Source organism: Gymnodraco acuticeps, unplaced genomic scaffold (genome assembly GCF_902827175.1).
Source record: "Gymnodraco acuticeps unplaced genomic scaffold, fGymAcu1.1, whole genome shotgun sequence".
Taxonomy (NCBI): domain Eukaryota; kingdom Metazoa; phylum Chordata; class Actinopteri; order Perciformes; family Bathydraconidae; genus Gymnodraco; species Gymnodraco acuticeps.
In genome coordinates this window covers 404,820-425,565 of record NW_022990642.1, presented here as the reverse complement: position 1 = coordinate 425,565, position 20,746 = coordinate 404,820, and the positions used below count along the sequence as shown (strand labels likewise).

Here is a 20,746-nt window from a genome sequence, read left to right as displayed (position 1 = left end):
GCCAGAGAGAAGGCCCTCTTTCTTTATGATCATTTGGAGGGGGAAGCAAAAACTGAAATCAGATTTCGTACTTTGGTGGAAAGGGAAAATCCTGATACAATTTTAGTCATTCTGAAAGAGCTGTATGGTTCTTCCTCCTCCTTTGTAAGCCTGCAAAAACAGTTTTTTGATCGAAAACAAAGAGAGGGAGAGTCTTTAAAGGAATTCTCCCATTCTTTGTGGGAAATGATTGAGACTATCAAACGTGCATATCCAAATAGGTTGATGGAGCCAGATATTCTGGCTAGGGACCAGTTTGTGGAGTATGTGCGGGATATGGCCTTGCGCCGCGAGTTAAAGAGTCTCATAAGGCAACGTCCGGAAATTTCTTTTTTATCACTGCGTCAGGAGGGAATCAGGTGGGCTGAAGAGGGTGAGAGGCCTGCAGGACATGCTCAAGCTGGCCTACATCAATGTGGGGCAGATGTAAATTTAGGTGGAGCTTGCCATGCTGTTGGGGCTGGACCCGATCTGGTTTCTTTGCAAGAACTATTTAAGAAACAGCAGTTGCAAATTGAAAGCATTATAAAAGGTCTGTCTAAGATGGAAACTGTACTTGACCAATCTGTTTCTCGTGTCAATAAGCCCAACTACCAGTTTACTGCAGATGGCCAACCCATTTGCCTCCGCTGTCGGAAGCCTGGGCATGTCCTCCGCCAGTGTCGCCAGGGTCAGAGGCCACAAGCATCCAGCGTACCCAGTGACCGGCCAGAATGCAGCCCGGCTCCAGCTGCTGTAATATCGTCAGGTATGGGTTTTGCAGAAGAATCAATCGCTAATGATCACATTGTTTATGATGGTCACCCTAAGCAGGCCCCTCCCCTTGCAAACAACCTGCGACCCCTCATAGGTAAATGTCCTGTGGTAGAGGTACAGATGGGTGGTGTAAAGGTAAAGTGTTTGCTGGACACAGGTTCTATGGTCACAACCATAACAGAGTCACTCTTTAAAAAGGTGTTTCAACACTGGGATGCCCCTAAACTTAAAACATGCGGGTGGTTAGCTTTGAAGGCTGCCAACGGCCTAGAGATTCCCTATGTTGGATATCTTGAGTTGGATATCCAGGTGTTGGGTAAAAAGATTCCAAGTCGTGGGGTCTTGGTGTTGAAAGACACTGCTTCTGCCTTACAGCAACACAATGTGCCAGGGCTTTTGGGGATGAATGTAATCACAGAATGCTACAGAGAGCTATTTGCCCAACAAGGGGACGCATTGTTTTCCTCTTTGTCTGCCTCTTTGTCTGCCATCCAGGCAGAGACAGGCTGGGGGCCAGCTCTCCGCTACTGTCACAGACTCGAGGCCTGCCCACTAGTTCCGGGGGGTAGTGTTCGTGTCCTCAGCAGGACTGGGGAGTTTATACCCGCTGGATCAGTAAAGTTTGTGCAAGTGACCTGCCCAAAAATTCCATACGCTCCGCCCACCACCATGCTTTTAGAGCCTGGGGGCTCAGATCTTGCTCCAGGCCTGCTTTTGTCCCCTTCCCTAGTGACAGTCGAAAACGGTGTTGCTTTTGTGCCGGTGGTTAATGTGGGAGCCACCGGAGCTGCAGTCCACTTTAAACAGGTGTTGGGTACATTGCATTTTGTTGAGGGGATTGAGGGGTCAGAACTGAGTTTTGAGGAGGAACATGTGGAGGGTGAAGTGGAGGAAGTCGTGACGGTAGTCAGCGCACAGGTTGTTGCAGAGGCCCCAGTTACCATTTCTGAAACTATTTCAGCCTTACGTTGGCCAGGGCTTTCACCTGCAGAAGAAATGCAGGCAAGGGAGCTGATAGGGAAGTATAGTCAGTGCTTGAATTGGAATGAAAAAGGTGCCAGTACTCTAAAATCAGCAACTTTTTCAAGTCAATTTATATATACAGCCCACAAACAAGAATTTGGCTACTATAATGCTGGTGGGTTTGTCTCTTTACTACTGTATATTTTAGAAAGGTTCACTGTACTTAACATTTTTTATGATAGGCAGCGGATATGGCTAAAGCTCAGTAAGGTCAATATTAACTGAAAATATAGCAATCAAAGTCTAGATCTTCTGCTGAAGACACATGAAGCAGAGACCTTTCAGGTGAGAGCCCCTCTGGTGGTGTTCAACATTAATGACAAGGAAACAAAGCTCTGGTCAGAAGCATTTTTTATAAAAAGCTTTAACAAAATTAAGTATTTCTGTACATTTTGAATGCAATCTAACTTTCCAACTCAGAAAACGAAAAACGAAAAAGTGCCAAAAGTCTTCTCACATGGCTGAGCTGCTTTGCAATATACTTCACCACTGAAGAATACAAATATGTATAAAGTAAACTATGATGCAATCTAACTTTCCAACTCAGAAAAATGATAAAGAGCATGAACAAAGAACATGTAAAAACAAATGCAAAATGTGCACAATCTAAAATGAGAAACTGTAACTGCAAGTAACAAAGTCTGAGCCATGGTAAAGAGTTACATTGAACACCAAGCTGATCAGATAACTCCCTGGTTGGTCTGAAGTCCTTCTATCTCCAGGATCTGTACAAATCGGCACATTATGCCAAAAGTCTTCTCACTGGGTGAGCTGCTTTGCATATACTTCACATTGTTAGAAAAGGCTCCAGAAGGCCTTGGGGACATCAGTATCAGGGGCTGGAGCTGGACAGGCTCTTTCATCAGCACTTCTCCTTCCCTTTGCCAGCCAGGACCTCACATACTGTTCCGGATTGAACTGTCCTAGTGATGGTCCATTACATTTAATGAAAACCAGGCTGGACAGTCGGCTGACAGAGAGAGCATTCCTTTTTGCAGTAAGGAGATCGTTCAGGCAGCTGAATGCCCGCTCACACTCACTAGTGGAGACAGCGATGGTTCGGACTGCTTTCAGTAGAGGCTCCATGGCAGCAGGTGTACGGGATGCCCTGGTTTCCTTGTATTCGCGAAAGCCCTGAACAGTCTCTCTTCTGTCCACTTTCAGCACTTCGCACAAACGTAGCACCTCTACGTCCCCATACTGTACGTCTAACTCCTCTTCAGGCCAACTTCCAGGATGGATAACTTTCATGTCCTGGATTAGCTGATTGTCCCGGGCCTCCCGGCCATGTAATGGGATTTCTCTTGTGCTGACATGAGAGGAGGTTGTGGAAGTCATTCTGTGTCTCAGATTCTCTACCATACTGCGGAAAAACTGACCTGCATGAATCTGTACAAGCCTGCCATTCTCACGCAGGGCAACACCCTTGAAGGACTTCTCAGCTAGAGCTGTATGAACTGTAATCATGTGTGGGCCAGGCATGGTGACCATGGATTCAAAAACTCGTATTTCTCGAGTTAAGAGCCTATCTGCTGTAGGCAGTGTCATCTCTCTTTTTTGGAGTTGCCGAGAGAGGTCGCTGAGCTCTGTGAGCGCATCGTACATCAGTCCCAGATTGCTGACAAACGTTGCAGATGTAGCACATCATCCAGGCCCTTGTACTTTGCCCTGTCTCTGGAATCCCTGCTTCTGTCGTTTGCAGCATTTGTGAAGTGATCATGAAGCACTCGGTAGTTTTCCCAGACTGCTCTGACGCTCCTTTCACTTGAAGCCACCCCAGCGGATGGACAAAACACGCCCTATCACCAGGAGACGCTGTCCGACTGCTTGCGCACACTGCGCTAACTGCCTCTGATTTTTGGGGGAGGCATGGAACAAGGAATAGAGTTTGTCAAAAAAGATCTGGAAATGATTGAGCCCTGAGACCTCCTTGACCACATCCCCAACTGCCAGCTCTAGACGATGATTGGAGCAGTGCCACACAAACAGGCTTGGGAATTTACTACACAACTGGGTAGCAACGCCTGTTCTCTTCCCTAGCATGACTGAAGCCCATCACATGCAAAAGAAACGAAACACTGACCTAAAAAGTCCTCGTTAAAATATCTTCCAAGACACTCCATTAACGCCTTTGTGATGTCATCAGCCGTTGTTCCATCCAACTCGATCAGCTCCCAAAAAAACGTTTCGGGCTCAGCATCAGCTAATGCTGAGCGTAGACACACAACAAGCACCGTTTTACCACTAATAGTGGTAGATTCATCGACCAAAACACAGAGTTTTCTTTGGTTTTCTGTAATGTCTTTTGCCATTTTTTTCTTCAGCTCATGACCTATGTGGTCGATGATTTCGCCACAGGTTTTATTGGAGTGCAAAACCCTGCCCACGTTCAGCCCATTCAGTTTCTGTACATTCAAATCAATTGGCATGTCTGTGAATGGCCGGCTATGTTTGCCAATTTTATATGCCGTTCGAAAACTCTGATAGTGGTGTCTAATTCAGATTTATGCATAGACTGCACTTGATGTTGAATAGTTTTACGTGAAGCAGATGTAAGGATGTCAGCAGCTTTTACATGGGCTTGTGATTCTTTATGTTCTTTGATTTTTTTTTATCAGGCTAGCTTGTTGTTTGCCCTTGTCAACACCGAAATGAGACACTGCACACTCACCCCATTCAGTTGACAGTTTCAGTCCTTGTCCAGTGTGTATTCCCAAAGATTTGACATCTCTGCATATCCGACATCCTAGCTTCTTATCTTTAAGAAGGAGCCATGTATTGGTCTTGCAAACATATTGCACCTGGTCCGTTGTCCAGCAGTCAGGTGCATCGCTTTGCCCGTGTTGGTGGTGGCAGTTGCGCCAGCAGCAGCTAACGTTAGAGGCTCTGGAGGAGGCGGCGGAGCTAGTGCTAATGCTAATGCACTAGAACTTGGAGCAGGAGGATCAACCAAAGAAAGCTCCCCATCAGACACAATTTCCAACACAGGCACAGCATTCTCTGTATTTGAAGTTTCTTCCGGCGACAACCGCTGTCTTTTTGCACTTTTATTAATCCACGCTAACATTTTAGAAATGCTAATTTGTGACGTGATTTGCTTTCCTTCTCTCGGGGGCGTGCCTGCTCTGTTCTATCACTCTACATAGCCACCCACTGGGTGGGAGTTGCACTGCATAAACACAACACACGTGCATCTAGGTATGTAAATTGTAAAGCATTAAAACATGGTTTTACTAACAGTTTTCAGTATGTTGTTACTTCGGCATTATTATTATTATTATTATTTTGAAACGTGTATTACTATTAAATCACGGTCAAATAGGTTAATTTTGACATAGTCGTTTCCACCACAGTATTTACATGGAGAAGATAAGCCCCGCCCCCTCTCCAGCACGTTCTGTTTGAATGACAGGAGTAAACAGCTGACAGCCGCTGTGAAACTCCAGCGGTTAGAGCGATGAGAATGTCCGTTCGGCACCCATGACGCATCTACTGAGTACCGGGCGGCTGTATATATATATATATGGATGTATAATAAGAACGGCGGGAGAGTGTTGAGTACTGGCACGGTGCATGAGTACCGGAGTACCGCCAGCATGCCGGTACTGAGCAAGAAGTGCCGGTACTCCATGGGTCAGAACCAGAAGTTGGCCAGGGCTTTCACCCCGCAGAAGAAATGCAGGCAAGGGAGCTGATAGGGAAGTATAGTCAAGTCTTCGCTAAACATGAGGGAGACCTAGGGTGTACTGATGAGATTGTACATGAGATTCCACTTCTTGATGAGGTCCCTGTCCGCCAAAGATATAGACGAATTCCCCCTACGCAGTGGCAGGCAGTTAAGGATCACATTAAGCAGCTGCTTGATAGTAAAGTCATCCGGGAGAGCAGCAGTCCTTATGCTTCCCCATTGTGTTGGTGCGCAAGAAGACTGGAGAGATTAGGATGTGTGTGGATTACCGGCAACTCAATGCTAAAACTCGGAAAGATGCCTACCCACTACCCCGCATCGAGGAAACTCTGGATGCTCTTGCTGGCGCTCAATGGTTCTCCACATTAGATCTGGCAAGTGGCTACAATCAGGTCCCTGTCGCTGAGAAGGATAGAGCCAAGACAGCCTTTTGTACGCCTTTTGGACTGTTGTTTGAGAGAATGCCTTTTGGCTTGTGTAATGCTCCTGGGACTTTTCAGAGACTTATGGAAAGAATATTTGGTGACCAGAGCCTTCAGTCAGTCCTTCTCTATCTGGATGATGTCATTGTTTTCTCTACCTCCATAGAACAGCATCTGCAGCGGTTGGAGATGGTCCTCAGCAGATTCCAAATGAAAGGCCTGAAGGCCAAAATGAGCAAATGCCACTTCTTTCAGAAAGAGGTGCAGTACCTTGGACACCGGGTGTCCAGTGAAGGAGTGGCAACTGATCCAGACAAGATTTCTGCCGTGGAAAACTGGAGGGTACCCCGAGATGTGACTGAAGTAAGATCTTTCCTTGGGTTCTGCAGCTATTACCGTCGCTTTGTAAAGGGGTTTGCACAATTGGCTGCGCCCCTACATCAACTGGTGGCAAATGTCATCAGAGTAGCCAAAGAAAGCAGAAAAAGGCCAGCAGTTATACTGCCTACCATGTGGACGGAGGAATGCAATCACAGTTTCAGTGAATTGAAGAGGATGTTTACTAGTACACCCATCTTAGCCTTTGCCGACTTCACAAAACCTTTTGTCCTTGAGGTGGATGCTAGTCATCAGGGATAGGAGCTGTACTGTCACAAGACCACCAGGGCAAATTAAGACCAGTGGCCTATGCAAGTCGTTCACTGAGGGGTTCAGAGCGCAACATGGAGAACTATAGCTCTATGAAACTAGAGTTCCTGGCACTGAAGTGGGCAATATCAGAGAAATTCAGGGAATATTTGTTGGGCAGTAAGTGTACACTGATAACAATCCCCTAAGCCATTTTCAGAACATTAAGCTGGGGGCCACTGAGCAAAGATGGGCAGCTCAATTAGCAGCTTTTGACTTCACTGTGCATTACAAACCTGGAAGAAACAATGGAAATGCTGACTCTCTCTCTCGCCAGTACAGTGACCAGGATGTGCCTCAAGAGCAGCCGAACCAACATGCCAACACCTCCTCAAATATTTCGCCTGACGTCGAGAAACCTGTGGTAGTGGCACAGCAGCAAATCGGAGTCTTCCCAAGCAGATCACCAGACGATCTGGCTACACTGCAAGGTGCTGACCTCACCATTGAAGTCTTTCTTTCATTCTGGAAAAGAGGAAAGCCACCAAATATGGAAGAGAGGTTACTACTCTCAAAGGATGTCAAGCGTCTTGTCCAGCAATGGGATCGCATTCTGGAAAAAGAGGGTGTACTGTATAGGCAGGTCACAGCCCCTCATGGGGAAGTCTATGCACAACTGCTTCTGCCCATGTGCCTGCACGAAGAACTTTTAAATAACCTCCACGACAAACATGGACACCAGGGGGTGCGACGGACCACTGACCTGGCCAGGCAGAGATGTTACTGGCCTGGTATGGGGGCTGATATAGAGAACCACTGTCGGAGTTGCCAACGCTGTGTATTGTCGAAAGCTGTCCAGCCTGGGGTGAAGACCTACCAGGGTACTCTGTTGGCCACCCAACCAATGGAGATACTGGCCATAGATTTCACCTTGCTGGAGCCTGCAACTGACGGTAAAGAGAATGTGCTGGTCATGACCGACGTGTTCTCGAAATACACGCAGGCGGTGCCAACTAAGGACCAGACTGCTCTCACGGTAGCGAAAGTCCTAGTCGACAGCTGGTTCAACCGGTTCGGCGTACCAAAGAGAATACACTCTGATCAGGGGAGAAACTTTGAGAGTGCCCTCATCCGGCAGGTTTGCCAGTTATATGGGATTGAGAAGTCCAGGACTACGCCATACCATCCACAGGGAAATGGCCAATGTGAGAGATTCAACCGGACACTTCACGACCTGCTCCGATCTCTTCCCCCGGAGAAGAAGCGTGTATGGCCAAAGTACATCTCCCAGCTAGTGTGGGCATACAACACCTCAGCACATCGCTCGACTGGGAATACCCCTTATAGCTTAATGTTTGGTGTGCCACCACGGGTCCCTGCAGATTTTCTCTTGGGAGAAGGTACCCCAGAAGACACAACCAGCTCCTGGGATGAGTGGGTCCAGCAGCATCGGGAACGGCTACAAGTAGCAAGAGACTTGGCACGAAATAACCTACAACAGGCAGCAGACTACCGACAGCAACATCACAACCAGCAGGCACGCGATGCAGGTTTTACAGAAGGACAGCTGGTCTACTTGAAGGATCATCAATGTAAAGGTCGTCGCAAGATCCAGGATGTCTGGTCACCAGTTCTTTATCTGGTGGTTAGAGTGCCCACTGAGTCTGGTGGGCCGTACACCATTACCAGAGCTGATGGCACTGCTGATGTTCGGCGGGTGCATAGGGCCGAGATGAGGGCAGCGCATCTTGAAATTCTACCATCTGCACCAATGACACTTAACCCATGTCTGTCGTCCAGCAACCAAGACATCCCTGCCAGTGACTCCGGCAGTAGTGAAGATGAAGAGATCCTGGGTTGGAGAAGTAAAGGAAGACCGGCATCAGCTCCCAGAAGAACAACCCGGGCTACTGCTGGAAGAAACCTAAACCCACTTAACCTTCCAAGGTCCACAGTGACTAGCAACAACGCAATGGGTGTGGTGAGGGCGGCTGCTCCCTTGGTGCCTGAAATGGTCAATGACCACTTGTTTAGACCCTGGTTGTGAGTAACTTGTCGTCGGGGCGAATGTGGGAATCTGACGTCATTGTCACCTGACGGTGTCACCTGATGCGGTCACATGTTTACACGGTGACCGGGTAAACAGGAAGCCATAAAAAGTTTGCCGTCAGTTCAAGAAAGTCTCTCTTGGCTGCCTGTCACTGGTCTTCTCCCTCTCACAAAGGTAGGAATAACAGTTTTAAGGTGGTTTTATGGTCTTTTAAATTAACTTATGCAAGTGGCTCATTTAGTTTGGTTTTATTAGGGCGAGTGCAAGACGAGATTTTGCCATTTACGGAGGGAAACTCTCCCGACAAGCACAAGACCGGGTCTGTTATGAGTAATTTGCTTTTAAATGGCGTTTTTAAACCGACGTTTTTAATTGTGTTTTAAGGAACTTATTTATGTGTTTTTACAGAGCTTAATGCACACAACCGGCCCAGCTACCTGGGATATTAAGTGACCATTTCCCCGGCAGGATTAAGCTGAGTTGGAAATCTACTCTGTGGAAGTATGCCTTGTTTTTAACTATTTCATTTTATATTGAGTTGGTGAATGAGGCTGGCAACTAACATGTTATGTTGTTTCCTTTTCAAAAGGACCAGGCCAGCCACTGTCCTATAGTGTTTCTTTTGTATTTTCTTGTTCATTTTCTTCATGGCATTTTCTTCGTATTGGCAGTATAATCATTGTATTGTTTGTGTTGTAGGTTGCGCTCCTCTGCGGTGTAGGCCTGGGCCCGGGTGGAACGCTGCCTGCCTTCAGTGTAGGGACTGCACGGTGTGACACTTTATTTTCTGTATGCTAAATATCTCACTGTTTATTTTTATAGAGATTGTGGTTTAAATATTGCATGCTTATGTTGTTTTGGTGTGGTGGGCTTTTCTTGTTTTTGTCCCTCACGATTAGCAGGCACTGCAACCCAGGCGGACCGGGCCTGCCCACTGAGGAGGTAACTTATATACATGTTGAATTATATTGGTATACTTTACATGAATTGACATTTTTAAACAGTTTCCAAACACTTGTTAAATAAAGCTGTTATGTTTTTGGAATTCATGCCTCTGTAATAATTGAACCCATTTAGGGAAGCTTTAAAATCATTCCACGACTTACATTTTAGGGTCCACGGGTTCCTCCTGCCCCTTAGCAGGAGGTGGCGTTGTCAGTGACTAGCTTTACATGTGGTAACCTCAGTCACGGTTACCACACATAGATGCCTTAGTATGTGTAACAGAAGAGCACTAGGCAGCTGTAGGCAGTACTCGAGTTGAGGGGGGATGAGGGGGGATGGCATCCCCCCTGAAATAAAAACGGTCAAAATCATCCCCCCTTCTAAAACTGCCATTCCCCCTTTCCATCCCTTATGTCATTTTATCAATGAACATGGCAACTGGTATTACTGCTATTTCAACATTAATTTTGCGCATTTTGAGTAAAATACTGTGGGCGAGGGAGCACGCACACAGGCAATGACATTTTTACCAAGTCACTGAACGCTATGCTATGCGAGTGCCCTAGAGGGCGCCAGAGCGCCGTGATGCGCCTGTTTTGATCGATGCCAGAAGCGCAGGTAACGGTCATCACAATGGCCAAGCGACCAGGAGGACAACGCGATCTGAGGGACTTCATATTTAAAAATACTAAAAATACATTTCAGGTAAGTCAAGAGTCAGTAATCTTAGTCATTACTCACTACTTTACTCACCAAAGGTGGAATCTATGGACATAAGCAGCAATAACAACTTAGTTAACAACTTAGTTTCCATCCATCCATCTTCTCCCGCTTATCCGTGGTCGGGTCGCAGGGGTAGCAGTTCCAGCAGAGAGCCCCAAACTTTCCTTTCCCTGGCCACATCAACCAGCTTCTGACTGGGGGATCCCAAGGCGCTCCCACGCCAGCGAAGAGATATAATCCCTCCACCTGGTCCTAGGTCTACCCCTTTGGTCTCTTCCCAGCTGGACGTGCCTGGAACACCTCCCTAGGGAGGCGCCCAAGGTGGCATTCCTAATACTTAGGTGCCCCGAACCACCTCAACTGGCTTCCTTTCGACGCGAAGGAGCGGCGGCTCAACTCCGAGTCCCCCTCCCCTGATGACCCGAACTTCTCACCTTATCCCTAAGGGAGACACCAGCCACCCTGCGGAGGAAAACCCATCTCGGCCGATTGTATCCGCGATCTCGTTCTTCGGTCCATGACCCATCCTTCATGACCATAGGTGAGGGTAGGAACGAAAATGGCCCGGTAGTCAGAGAGCTTTGCCTTCTGGCTCAGCTCCCTTTTCGTCAAACGGTGCGGTAAAGCGACTGCAGTACCGCTCCGATTCTCCGGCCCATCTCACGCTCCATTTGTTCTCCTCACTCGAGAACAAGACCCCGAGATACTTGAACTCCTTCACTTGGGGTAAGGACTCATTCAGTTTGGAGTTTAGTATACGTTTTTCTCTCCTGTTTAGCTAGCTGATAAGACTCAAAACTGTTGATGAATGATACCACCAGCACCAGAAGAGCTGAAACCCCTCCTTCAAGCAGTGACCACTCTGGTCATCTCCACAGCTGAGTGTGAACGTGGGTTTAGTCAGATGAACATTTTAACCACAACTAGAAGCTCCCTAGAGGTAAAAAGCATGTCAGGTTGCTTTTCATCAAGTGTGTTGGCGCTCCACTGAACAAGTTCAGACCAGAGGTATATGTCAAGACTTGGCTTCAAAGCCATTGCTTAGCTAACAACCCGAAAGCAAGAGCCAGAAAAATTGAGACCAAAAAACATGATTATGAACATCTTTGGAAACTTCTATGAGATGGGGGAGAAGTGGAGTAGGCAGCCATTGACAACATTGGTCCTATTTTGTATAATCTTTAATATATTTTCATATGTTGTAAACAATTTAAATTTGCACTTAATGCCCTGTTAAAAAAAAGTAACATTGGGAATGTTAACATAAAATATTTGTATTTGAACTGCAATAAAATGATGACGGATCAATATTTTTTTCCCTCCATTTTTTTTCATGAAGTGTTTAATTTACATAATGATTTAATTAATTACGATACAAATGTAACCATTTACATACTAGTTTTGATCGTATACCAGTAACTGCTTTTTTGAAAAAATATACTATAATTCAATATTCTAAAAACTATTTTGACTTTATTATTAGTATAATCAGCTGATCCATCTGAATAATAAATGAGGGACTGTTAACCTACAAGATTTGTACCATAGACTTCCATTATAACCACATTTTTGTATTCCCCCCCCCCCCCCCCCCCACCCCCCCCCCCCCCTTTTAAATGAAAGTGAAAAAAAGATTTTGCATTAATTGTCCTCTGCATTTGACACTAATGTTAGTGGTGCCATGGCAGCCCGGGGACCGACTCCAATTCTGAGGTGCCTTGGTCAAGAGCAATGAAAGGAGTATCTGAACATCCATAACATGCATGTTGTTTTAGGAGTATAATAATGATCTTTATGCTGGTTGGTCTCCCACCCTCGGCGGGTTATCAGCACAAATGATGTCCCCATGTGATAAAATCCACCATCCCCCCCTGATTTATTTTTTACAGCTTGAGTACTGGCTGTAGGAGCTACAGGGGCTGGATTGTTTTATAGCGCTATATGCTAACGTTACACAACAGACATGCAGGTTCATTGTTTTTAGTTGGAATGAACAAATTAAATGCAAACGCAGTTTTGAAAACGAGCACAAAAAAAAACAAGCACAATCTGAAATGTGGTCACCACAGAAAGTACCTGTGGGTTTACTAGATACTGGCAGTACAGAGCCACCAACGGTAACTCTACCAGCCGCGCTCTGCTCATCCTGACAGGATTCAAAACACAGTTTTGCGCTCTGATGGTGCAAATGTATTTGTTGAAACCTAAGCCTTGATGATACTTCTAGTTGCTGGACGTAACAATATATCAAAACAGTAGACTGCATTTGAGATGTTTAGGGAACATTGGTGTGCACAATAGTCAGGGACCAATAATTTACAGACGGCTAAGCCTTCATCAGCCCCCTGATGATAGCCATTTGGAGCGTCTCTGTTGCAAAATACCAATAACACATACAGATGGAGATTATTTTTGACAGTAACAGGTCTTTGTAAATTCATCAACATTAGAAGCGAGAGGGTTTGATGTGTGGAACAACGCTGCAGAGGGGGTGATGCAGGCCGAGGAAAACACCAGTCAGGAGGTTAAAGGTCCCATGTCATGGCCATTTCTACTGATCATAATTCCATTGTTGAGGTATACTAGAATAGATTTATATTGTGCAATTCTCCAAAATCTCATTGGTTTTCTCAAACAGCATCTCTGTATAGTATGTGTATTCACTCTCTGTCCTAAACGGCTTGTTGGAGCTCCTGCCCCCCCTCCCTATGAGTCCAGTGGCCGTCTGCAAGACAGCGAGACACAGCAAAACCCAGCCCGAACACACACACCCGCAGCTTGGCTGGGAGTTTGTGTGTGTGCTCACACACCGCCTCGCCGCGCCCCCGCCGTCTCAGGGAGGAGAAATCGGCGGAGTTTGCAGCTGAGAAAAGATTGAGTGTTGTGTGTGTGTGTGTGTGAGGAAGTCCGGATTGGACCAATACCAATACGGACTTCAAACGTAACTTAACGGTTCGTTGTTACTTCACTTGGTTCCCGTAAAAAGAAAATCTCCAACGAGGCGTTCTGGAGCAGCATAGACAGGTATTTTCTGTGTTAGAGTTGTACTCCCTACAGGGTGTACTTTGAGGGTTTGTGACTCTGCAGACCATTTACATGCAGAAAAAAACCTTCATAACACACAAGGGAGGGGTAATAAACCGGAAAAGCATGACATGGGACCTTTAAAGCTTGCTTCAAATAGAAAACATATCTCCGATGCAGCAGTTGTATGTGTGTGTGTTATTTGTGTGTGTTCACAAGTGTGCATGTTCCTCATCCACCAGCTGTGGTGTTATAGGAAGTGTACATCTCAGTTAACTCAGCCTCTAATCTAATGATATTCATTGATACACTGGAGTGTGGCCCCGTATTGCAGAGCAGAAAGTAATTAGTTACACTTTCAAAACCCGAGCTAATCCTCTATGACGATGTGCTGCGTGTTGCTTCTCAAAAACCCTGGTGTGTGTGGTGTGTGTGTGTGTGTGGTGTGTGTGTGTGTGTGTGTGTGTGTGTGGCTAATCTTTGGATATGTTGGGCGTTTTCTTTAAAAACGTGAATACCTCACACAAATCATAGCCATAATAAACGGTTAAGTATCTTATGAACATTCCTTAGGTTTATAAATTGATCAGAAAAAGAAAGGCGAATATATTTGAAAAACAAAAACAACAAAACTCTACCCACAGAAACGTGAGCTTCATCACCACGGTGCCTCTTATGATACATTTACACCTGAGTTGATAGACTATGGTCGCATTCACACCTAATAGTCCGCTTCTATGCACCAGACGAGAGAGTTTGTTACATTGTTGAATTTTTTAAGAAGTTTTGGATTGCGTTCACACAGGTAAACCTGAAACGGACCAAAAACTGTAAACAAAAGTCTTGTGATCGGAAATGCTGCTCAACAATTGGTCAGACATCTGTTAAGCCCGAGCCTGTTTTTCAGGCCTCAGGCTCGAAAATGACTTGCCCAGAATGAAAGACTTTAACTTCACAACTAAAAGGGTTATATGAATAATCTTTCTTAGCAAAGCAATGATACACCTGTGAGTTGGCTGTATAAATGTCAGAATCAATATAGATGTTGCACTGTGAGTAAATTCAGATGGAACATAGTAAAAAAAATAATAATTCTTCTCCGCCTAAAAAAAACCCCATTACTTATAGTGAAAACCACCCTTGAATGATGGGATAGTAGCCAAAAAACCGTTAGGGATCTAAACCACATATATCATAAGTACCCTGTGTCAAGATTGATGCTAATTTAGTGAAACTTGAATTTCTTTAGAATATTTTGGCACAGGCAGGTCCAGGCGGACTCACTTTTGGGTACATTTGGTTAAGCAGTCACAAAAGCAACCGTAGCCTAGCTTATGTTTATAGTTTTATATCTCCGTCAATTAATGAATGATTTCAGAATAAATGAACGTTTGTACCCTGCCACTCATTTTGCTGGCCACAATTTGCTAACTTCTCCTCCAGTAAGCAGAACAGGAAATGCAGACATGTAGTAAATACTACACTTCCTTTGTTTAGGTGCGGACTTGCGTTCACTCCAGCGATGAACCGCTCCGGAGTTCAATAGCAAGTGGTCCAAGACCACCTCTTTGAGGCGGACCAGAGTCTGGTTGTTTAGTTCACATCAGAGGTCTCAGACTGTGACATAACTACCATGTGTGACTATATGTGAGGCAACTGTGCTGTTTCAGGACAAAATGCCAATTGTCACCAATCTGAAATTCAGTGCTTTCAACCTTTATTCAGTTTGACCAAACAGGATGAGATCACAAACTGCTTTAGGTTGACTTATTATAGTAACACTATCACTGTTTGTGCCCCCTGTAGACGAACTGCATTTGTTTAGAAATTGAGAGCAGTCGCCACTCACATTTGTAAAATGATCAGCATTTTAGAGGAAATTATCATAGTGAAAATATCTGTACCCCATGAGGTATATATGAGAAACATTAAACAACATATATTTATACAAATAAAATACATATATGCATCACAGCCTCTCCATGCGGCAAATAAACTGTATTTGTATTTCTGCGCTGAGAGATTGAACACAGCAGACAGATTTGTCATAAATATTCTCTCCTGAAATGCTCGGGTATTGTGTGCTGTACATTCAACAATGTCTCTTTAGACCTTTTCACGCAGGCACAAGCAAACATCTCAGGCATACAGCCAGATGAAATGAATGATATACAAGACTGGGCAGAGCTTTTGTCCAATAACTGTCTCCACCTCTTTCCAAATAGACGTTGTTTACAAAACTCTCAGAGTAACTGCTGGCAGAGCCGGGATGTCGCTGTACAGCAAACAATCACTAATCATTTGTCATGCCAACAGAGAGAGCCTGCACTCTGAGGGACACAGAGAGTGTGTGTGTGTGGTTGTGGGTGTGTGTGTGTGTGTGTGGTGTGTGTGTGTGTGTGTGTGGTGTGTGTGTGTGTGTGTGTGTGTTGTGTGTGTGTGTGTGGTGTGATGTGTGTGTGTGTGTGTGTGTGTGTGTGGTGTGTGTGTGTGTGTGTGTGTTGTGTGTGTGGTGTGTGTGTAGTGTGGGTGTGTGTGTGTTTGTGTGTGTGTGTGTGTGTGTGTGTGTGTGGTGTGGTGTGTTGTTCGTGTGTGTGTGTGGTGTGTGTGTGTGTGTGTGTGTGTGCGTGTGTGTGTGGTGTGTGGTGTGTGTTGTGGTGTGTGTGTGTTCTGTGTGTGTGTGTGTGTGTGTGTGTGTGTTGTGGTCCTGCCCCTCCCCACACTGCATGCCGTCCCATACAGAGCTGGAGCTCCTCCCCCCTACTGGTTTGTTGCGATATGTCAGAAGAAAAAGGAAGTGTCCCTGAATAAAAGAACAATATGTTTGGGTTTATACCAAATCCCTGGAAATATGTTCAATTTATTAGTTAAAAATTAAATATAATGTAACGGATTAGTTGAACTCAAATATTTATGTTACTACAGAGATGCTGTACGAGAAACCATGTGATTTTGGAACATTGAAACAATGTAAATCTATTCTAGTAGACCTAACAATGGAATTATGATCAGTAGAAATGGCCAAAACATGGGACCTTTAAAAAAAAAAAAAACTATTTTTAGCTAGTGCCTGGTCAGCCTCCTGATGCAGGCTTCACCTATTGGCACATCACAGGGTCATTGGAGCACCTTTGCAAAATACAGAAAAGGAAATGGTGCTCTTTATATGAGGCCGTCATATAAACGTGCATGTGACTTTAAGGCTGGAATCTGGGAAAGGATCTGTCACTCAGCCATAATAGTACATTTCCTCTCGGTGTCACTGTATCTTTACATGCTGTTTTTGTTGCTGCTGTGTCTCTAACAGGAAGCACCGATCATCGTCAGCAGTGCATTAACCACAATGCCTTCCATTTCATCTCCTCCTTTGTGTAGTTTTTCTGCCATCACACATTGGGCTGAATGACACATTTGGAAGGGACTCTCAAATGTACATTAGGATTGAGAGGAAGAAAATGACCCAGTAGGTGAGTTTTTATGCATTACAGGTCATTATATGAGCGGCCTGAGAGCCACTCAGCCACCATTAACCAAGATGAGGGACCACGGGACCACTTCCTGCCAGCAAGTAATGGGAGAAATGTGGAGTGCATGTTTAGGGTTGATGGTTTCAGATGTTCCATGTCTGGAAATTACTCCAAGGCCACACACTGGACTGTAGCGCTGAATCCATTTATAATGCACTGCCTATAAGTACTTTATGGCAAAAGTGCTTCTCTGCTACCTTAAGTGGAACTTGACTTACATAATGTGCGATGTTATACCATCAGGGTCAATGCATATGCAACACACTCAGCATCAACTCTGAAACAGAAAGTAGGCGCCTGGAAAAACAGTCAAACAATCGGAATATTTAAAAGTCCTGAATCAAACGTGATTGAAGACACTAATGAAACTGATTATTCAAACAGATCAGAGTAATATTCCTCACGGGGACACGTCAGACACATCCGTTATTATTTTAATGTTTTTGTCAAAGAATATTTCTGTCTTTACTTCTAGATATTTAACCTTTCTGCCTGTTGACGTTTACGACCAACCCTGAGTCGTTATCTCCTTTAAAGAATGTGCTGCTGCACTCATTCTCAGTTTTATGACCGGTCAACTCTCGGTCACAGAGCCTAAGAGTCAGGCAGGTGATTGAGTATTTCCAGATGTTGGGGGATATCTCCAGTGTTCCCAGTGTTTACGCACCATCCCCCAATATGTGGATTAACTCTCTGTAAACTAGTTAAAAGGTCTATCGAGAGAAAGGCTGGTCAGATTTGACATGGCAACCCACCAGTGCAGTCAGAATCTCTGGCTGTGTGACTTGTGATGTGAATCTCTCCGGCCGATACTTGTAAATAAACACCAGTGTTTGACATCAAAGCTCCAACTCTCCTCGTGTCTCTCTGAGTCCTGACTCTCCATTGCTGCAGAAGTTTCCCTTACAGTTTTAGTTATTTTTATTTTTAAAGATAATCATTGGAGTATGAGAGCTCCTTTGTATTCTCTATGTTTTTTTTATAAAGTAACTCATATGCTTTCATCATTATTAATGTATCATTTATATTTTAGCAGCTTGCAGAAAAAGAGAAAGTTTCGAAAAATATTTGTCTGACGGTCTTCATTCCCTGATCATTTAAAAATGAATATATTGACAGCAGGACTATATATAAAATATATTCTAAAATAGAGAGTGGAGGGGAGGGGCAGAGTGAGTGGAGGTCTGTTGATGAGCACAAGTGCAGTAGGCTATCTGAATGATTTTAAAGAGTTTATGTCCCTTATGTCTTTACTGTTTGTCTCAGGATCCTGGAGGGATTAATGGAATTCCATTATGTTTCTCACAGGGGGAATAAGTAACAGTGTTAAATCAGAAAAGGGACATTGCAAATAAAAGGCAAACAATAAGTGGGCCAATCAAATGATAGAGGCACGCACATGTGTAATAAAAAAAGAAAATAAGTACACAACCATGGTTAAAATAAGTGTAGGTCTCCACATAATAGGATCAAGTGAACTAGCATTCAGCACAAATACAATTAAATAGTATTGATAACATGTAAGCAGTGTGACACAACTAGTTCTACAGTCAGTATTGGTGTGTGTCTAACCTCTGTGGAGGAACCGCTGTGAAGCAGCCTGTGTCTGAAGGAGCTCAGTGCTGACAGGAGGGGGCGGGACATGCAGTGAGGAGAATGGGGGCTGCAGCAGGTTGGGAAGGGGCACAAGACTGATGACTGATGAAATCTGTTTTAAAAACAATGTTTGATTCATTCAGCGTCTTTAGGTTCGCTGGGGCTGGGAGTGTGGTTCCTGGTACCCAGAGATGTTATCAGGGCCCCCTGTGACGTTCCTCCTGCTGCTCCCCCATCTTCCTCATTTAGGTATAATAAGAACTGGATACAGTGTCGGCGGCGGGGCCTTGTTCACTTCCTCTGAGAGCTGCTCATTGGCGCATGAGGAGAAAATGGCCGGAGATTCTTGAGAGCAAAACTTCACAGATTACTCGTCAGGCCTGGCTGTGAGAGCAGAAGTACCTATATGTGCGGCGCTCATAGAGCATGCACAGTTGAGTTTTTTCCTTAAGTCCCGCCCCCGAGCTCCCGCTCCTCGGCTCAGTGGAATGAATGGAGAGAGAAAATAAATCTGGATTCGGCTTTTATTGCATTTTTCAACTCTTAGGACCTTTTGATTCTAATACGGGCTATGAAATGGTTCCTACTGGGTAGTTATTTAGTTTAAAAAAAACAATCCCCTGATTTACAGTCTTCTCTTTCCCAGTGTTGGTCAATGAGAAACAGTCTTTCTGGGCCGGGTGACATCACGGACTGATACGGAAGTTGTAGTAACACCGTTTGGCCACTACGAATATTTTCCTGGGGGTTTGGTCTTCCTCCACTTCCTGATCCTCCACCTCAGCTCGTCCTGGTTGCCTTTCTCTTTGTCCTTAACCTGTTTTCAACCAAACTGTGTCGACTCTCAGGACTTCTTAACATTAAAAAACCTATTAATGTGTCATACCCACTTAACGTGAAGAAACTCAGCTAACTGACGATACAAACTATTTTTACCGAAACAATACACAAGTCTCACAAGAAGCGTCTAAATGAGCCCTGAGCGAAAAAATGCTAGCACACTTAGCACAGAACTCTAGGTATTGTTGTGACAGAGTCATTCTTTGGTGGGGGCTCTAAGGCCCCCCTCTGCCTCCGCGCGTCCTTTGTGAATGGGTCAGATTAACAGAGGAAGAATTCACAGCAACCATTGGTAAGGTTATAACAAATATGCTGATTTAATGGTAAAAGATACAAATACAATATCATCACGAAGTAATCCGGAATACTCCGGCCCTGTCCTCCGCTGGGGACTCTTACTTACTCGTCTTGGCAGCTGGAGGAAAGAGAACGGACACCAGGACTCAACAGGCTTTCATGCCAGAAAACAAACAGGAGGGGGTTGGGTCAGCTGGTCATCTTTTCAGGTCATCTCATTGGGAGATGCAAAAGATGCTGTATCACAGCGAATCAGCGCGTGCCAGCAGAGGACCCGAAAACAGTCTCAGTTTGAAGCAAACACATCTGGTATTTCAGCAGGTTTCACGCACACTCATTTCCCTTCTTTTACCATTCAAGGTAACACAGACACATTGGGTGTCCTGCACGGACCCTTCATAACATATACAGAGAACGCACACTCATTTCAGAGATCTGAGCTATCTTCAAATAAGGGCATTCCCCTGCTCACCTTTTACTTTAAATAATGCTTTTACTCATATTTCCAACTCTCTATTATTATTGATACAATGCAATCAAACACACACATATATTTTAGACATGTATGCTCTAGCTACCCGGCACTCTGTGTCCAGACAAGAATGTGTCCTCTCCCCACATCCCCAGTCTCCTGTCATGCCAACCTGCTCCCCCATTTCACATAAGCAACCTAAACACATCTAAGCCAACCACTCACAAAGTTGTGGCAATTCAATACTCACAACATGAAATAATCAAACAGAAAGAAATCAATAAAAACACAAGCATCAGTATAATTGAGCAGTTATGATACAGCCAGATGGCTACTGCAACACACACACACATCCTACTCTGCTGCCTATAGCATATGTCTATACAAGGGTACTTCCTCTCTGTCTCCTTCTCCTGACAGGGAAGCCTTCACTTCTCATCTCTCCAGCCTCCCGCTCATATAAACTGCTACTATTAAACACAAAGCAATCAAGTACATACATGAATATACAAAAACACACTTCTTATATATCAGGGGACATCAAAATGAACATACCAAAAATTACACTGTATTAAACTTCCTGCTATAATATATTAACTTAATTATCTTCAGTATAAATACCCTTATTACATATCGGATCTGCACAAACAAGATATCGATTAGCAAGCTGAGATTCCACCTATTCTAATATAAGTATCATCACTGAGCGATCAGAAC

General features: G+C 44.7%; 1 protein-coding gene across 4 annotated transcripts; it reads left to right on the top strand.

The window, feature by feature from the left end:
• The first annotated feature begins 89 nt into the window (after positions 1 to 89).
• Positions 90 to 9,404, top strand: LOC117554737 (uncharacterized protein K02A2.6-like). Of its 4 annotated transcripts, XR_004570311.1 has the most exons (6): positions 90 to 787; positions 6,095 to 6,291; positions 6,893 to 8,779; positions 8,861 to 8,924; positions 9,014 to 9,106; positions 9,305 to 9,404. XR_004570311.1 is itself a non-coding variant. In XM_034229229.1 (3 exons), exons 2-3 carry the CDS (start codon positions 6,118 to 6,120, stop codon positions 8,600 to 8,602), a joined length of 1,884 nt encoding a protein of 627 aa, XP_034085120.1. In that variant the 5' UTR covers positions 90 to 787; positions 6,100 to 6,117; the 3' UTR covers positions 8,603 to 9,394. The 4 variants fall into 4 exon arrangements, 2 of the variants coding, with proteins under 2 accessions (XP_034085120.1, XP_034085119.1); XR_004570312.1 differs by lacking the exon at positions 8,861 to 8,924 and having other exon boundaries at positions 9,014 to 9,394; XM_034229229.1 differs by having other exon boundaries at positions 6,100 to 6,291; positions 6,893 to 9,394.
• Positions 9,405 to 20,746: the final 11,342 nt, after the last annotated feature.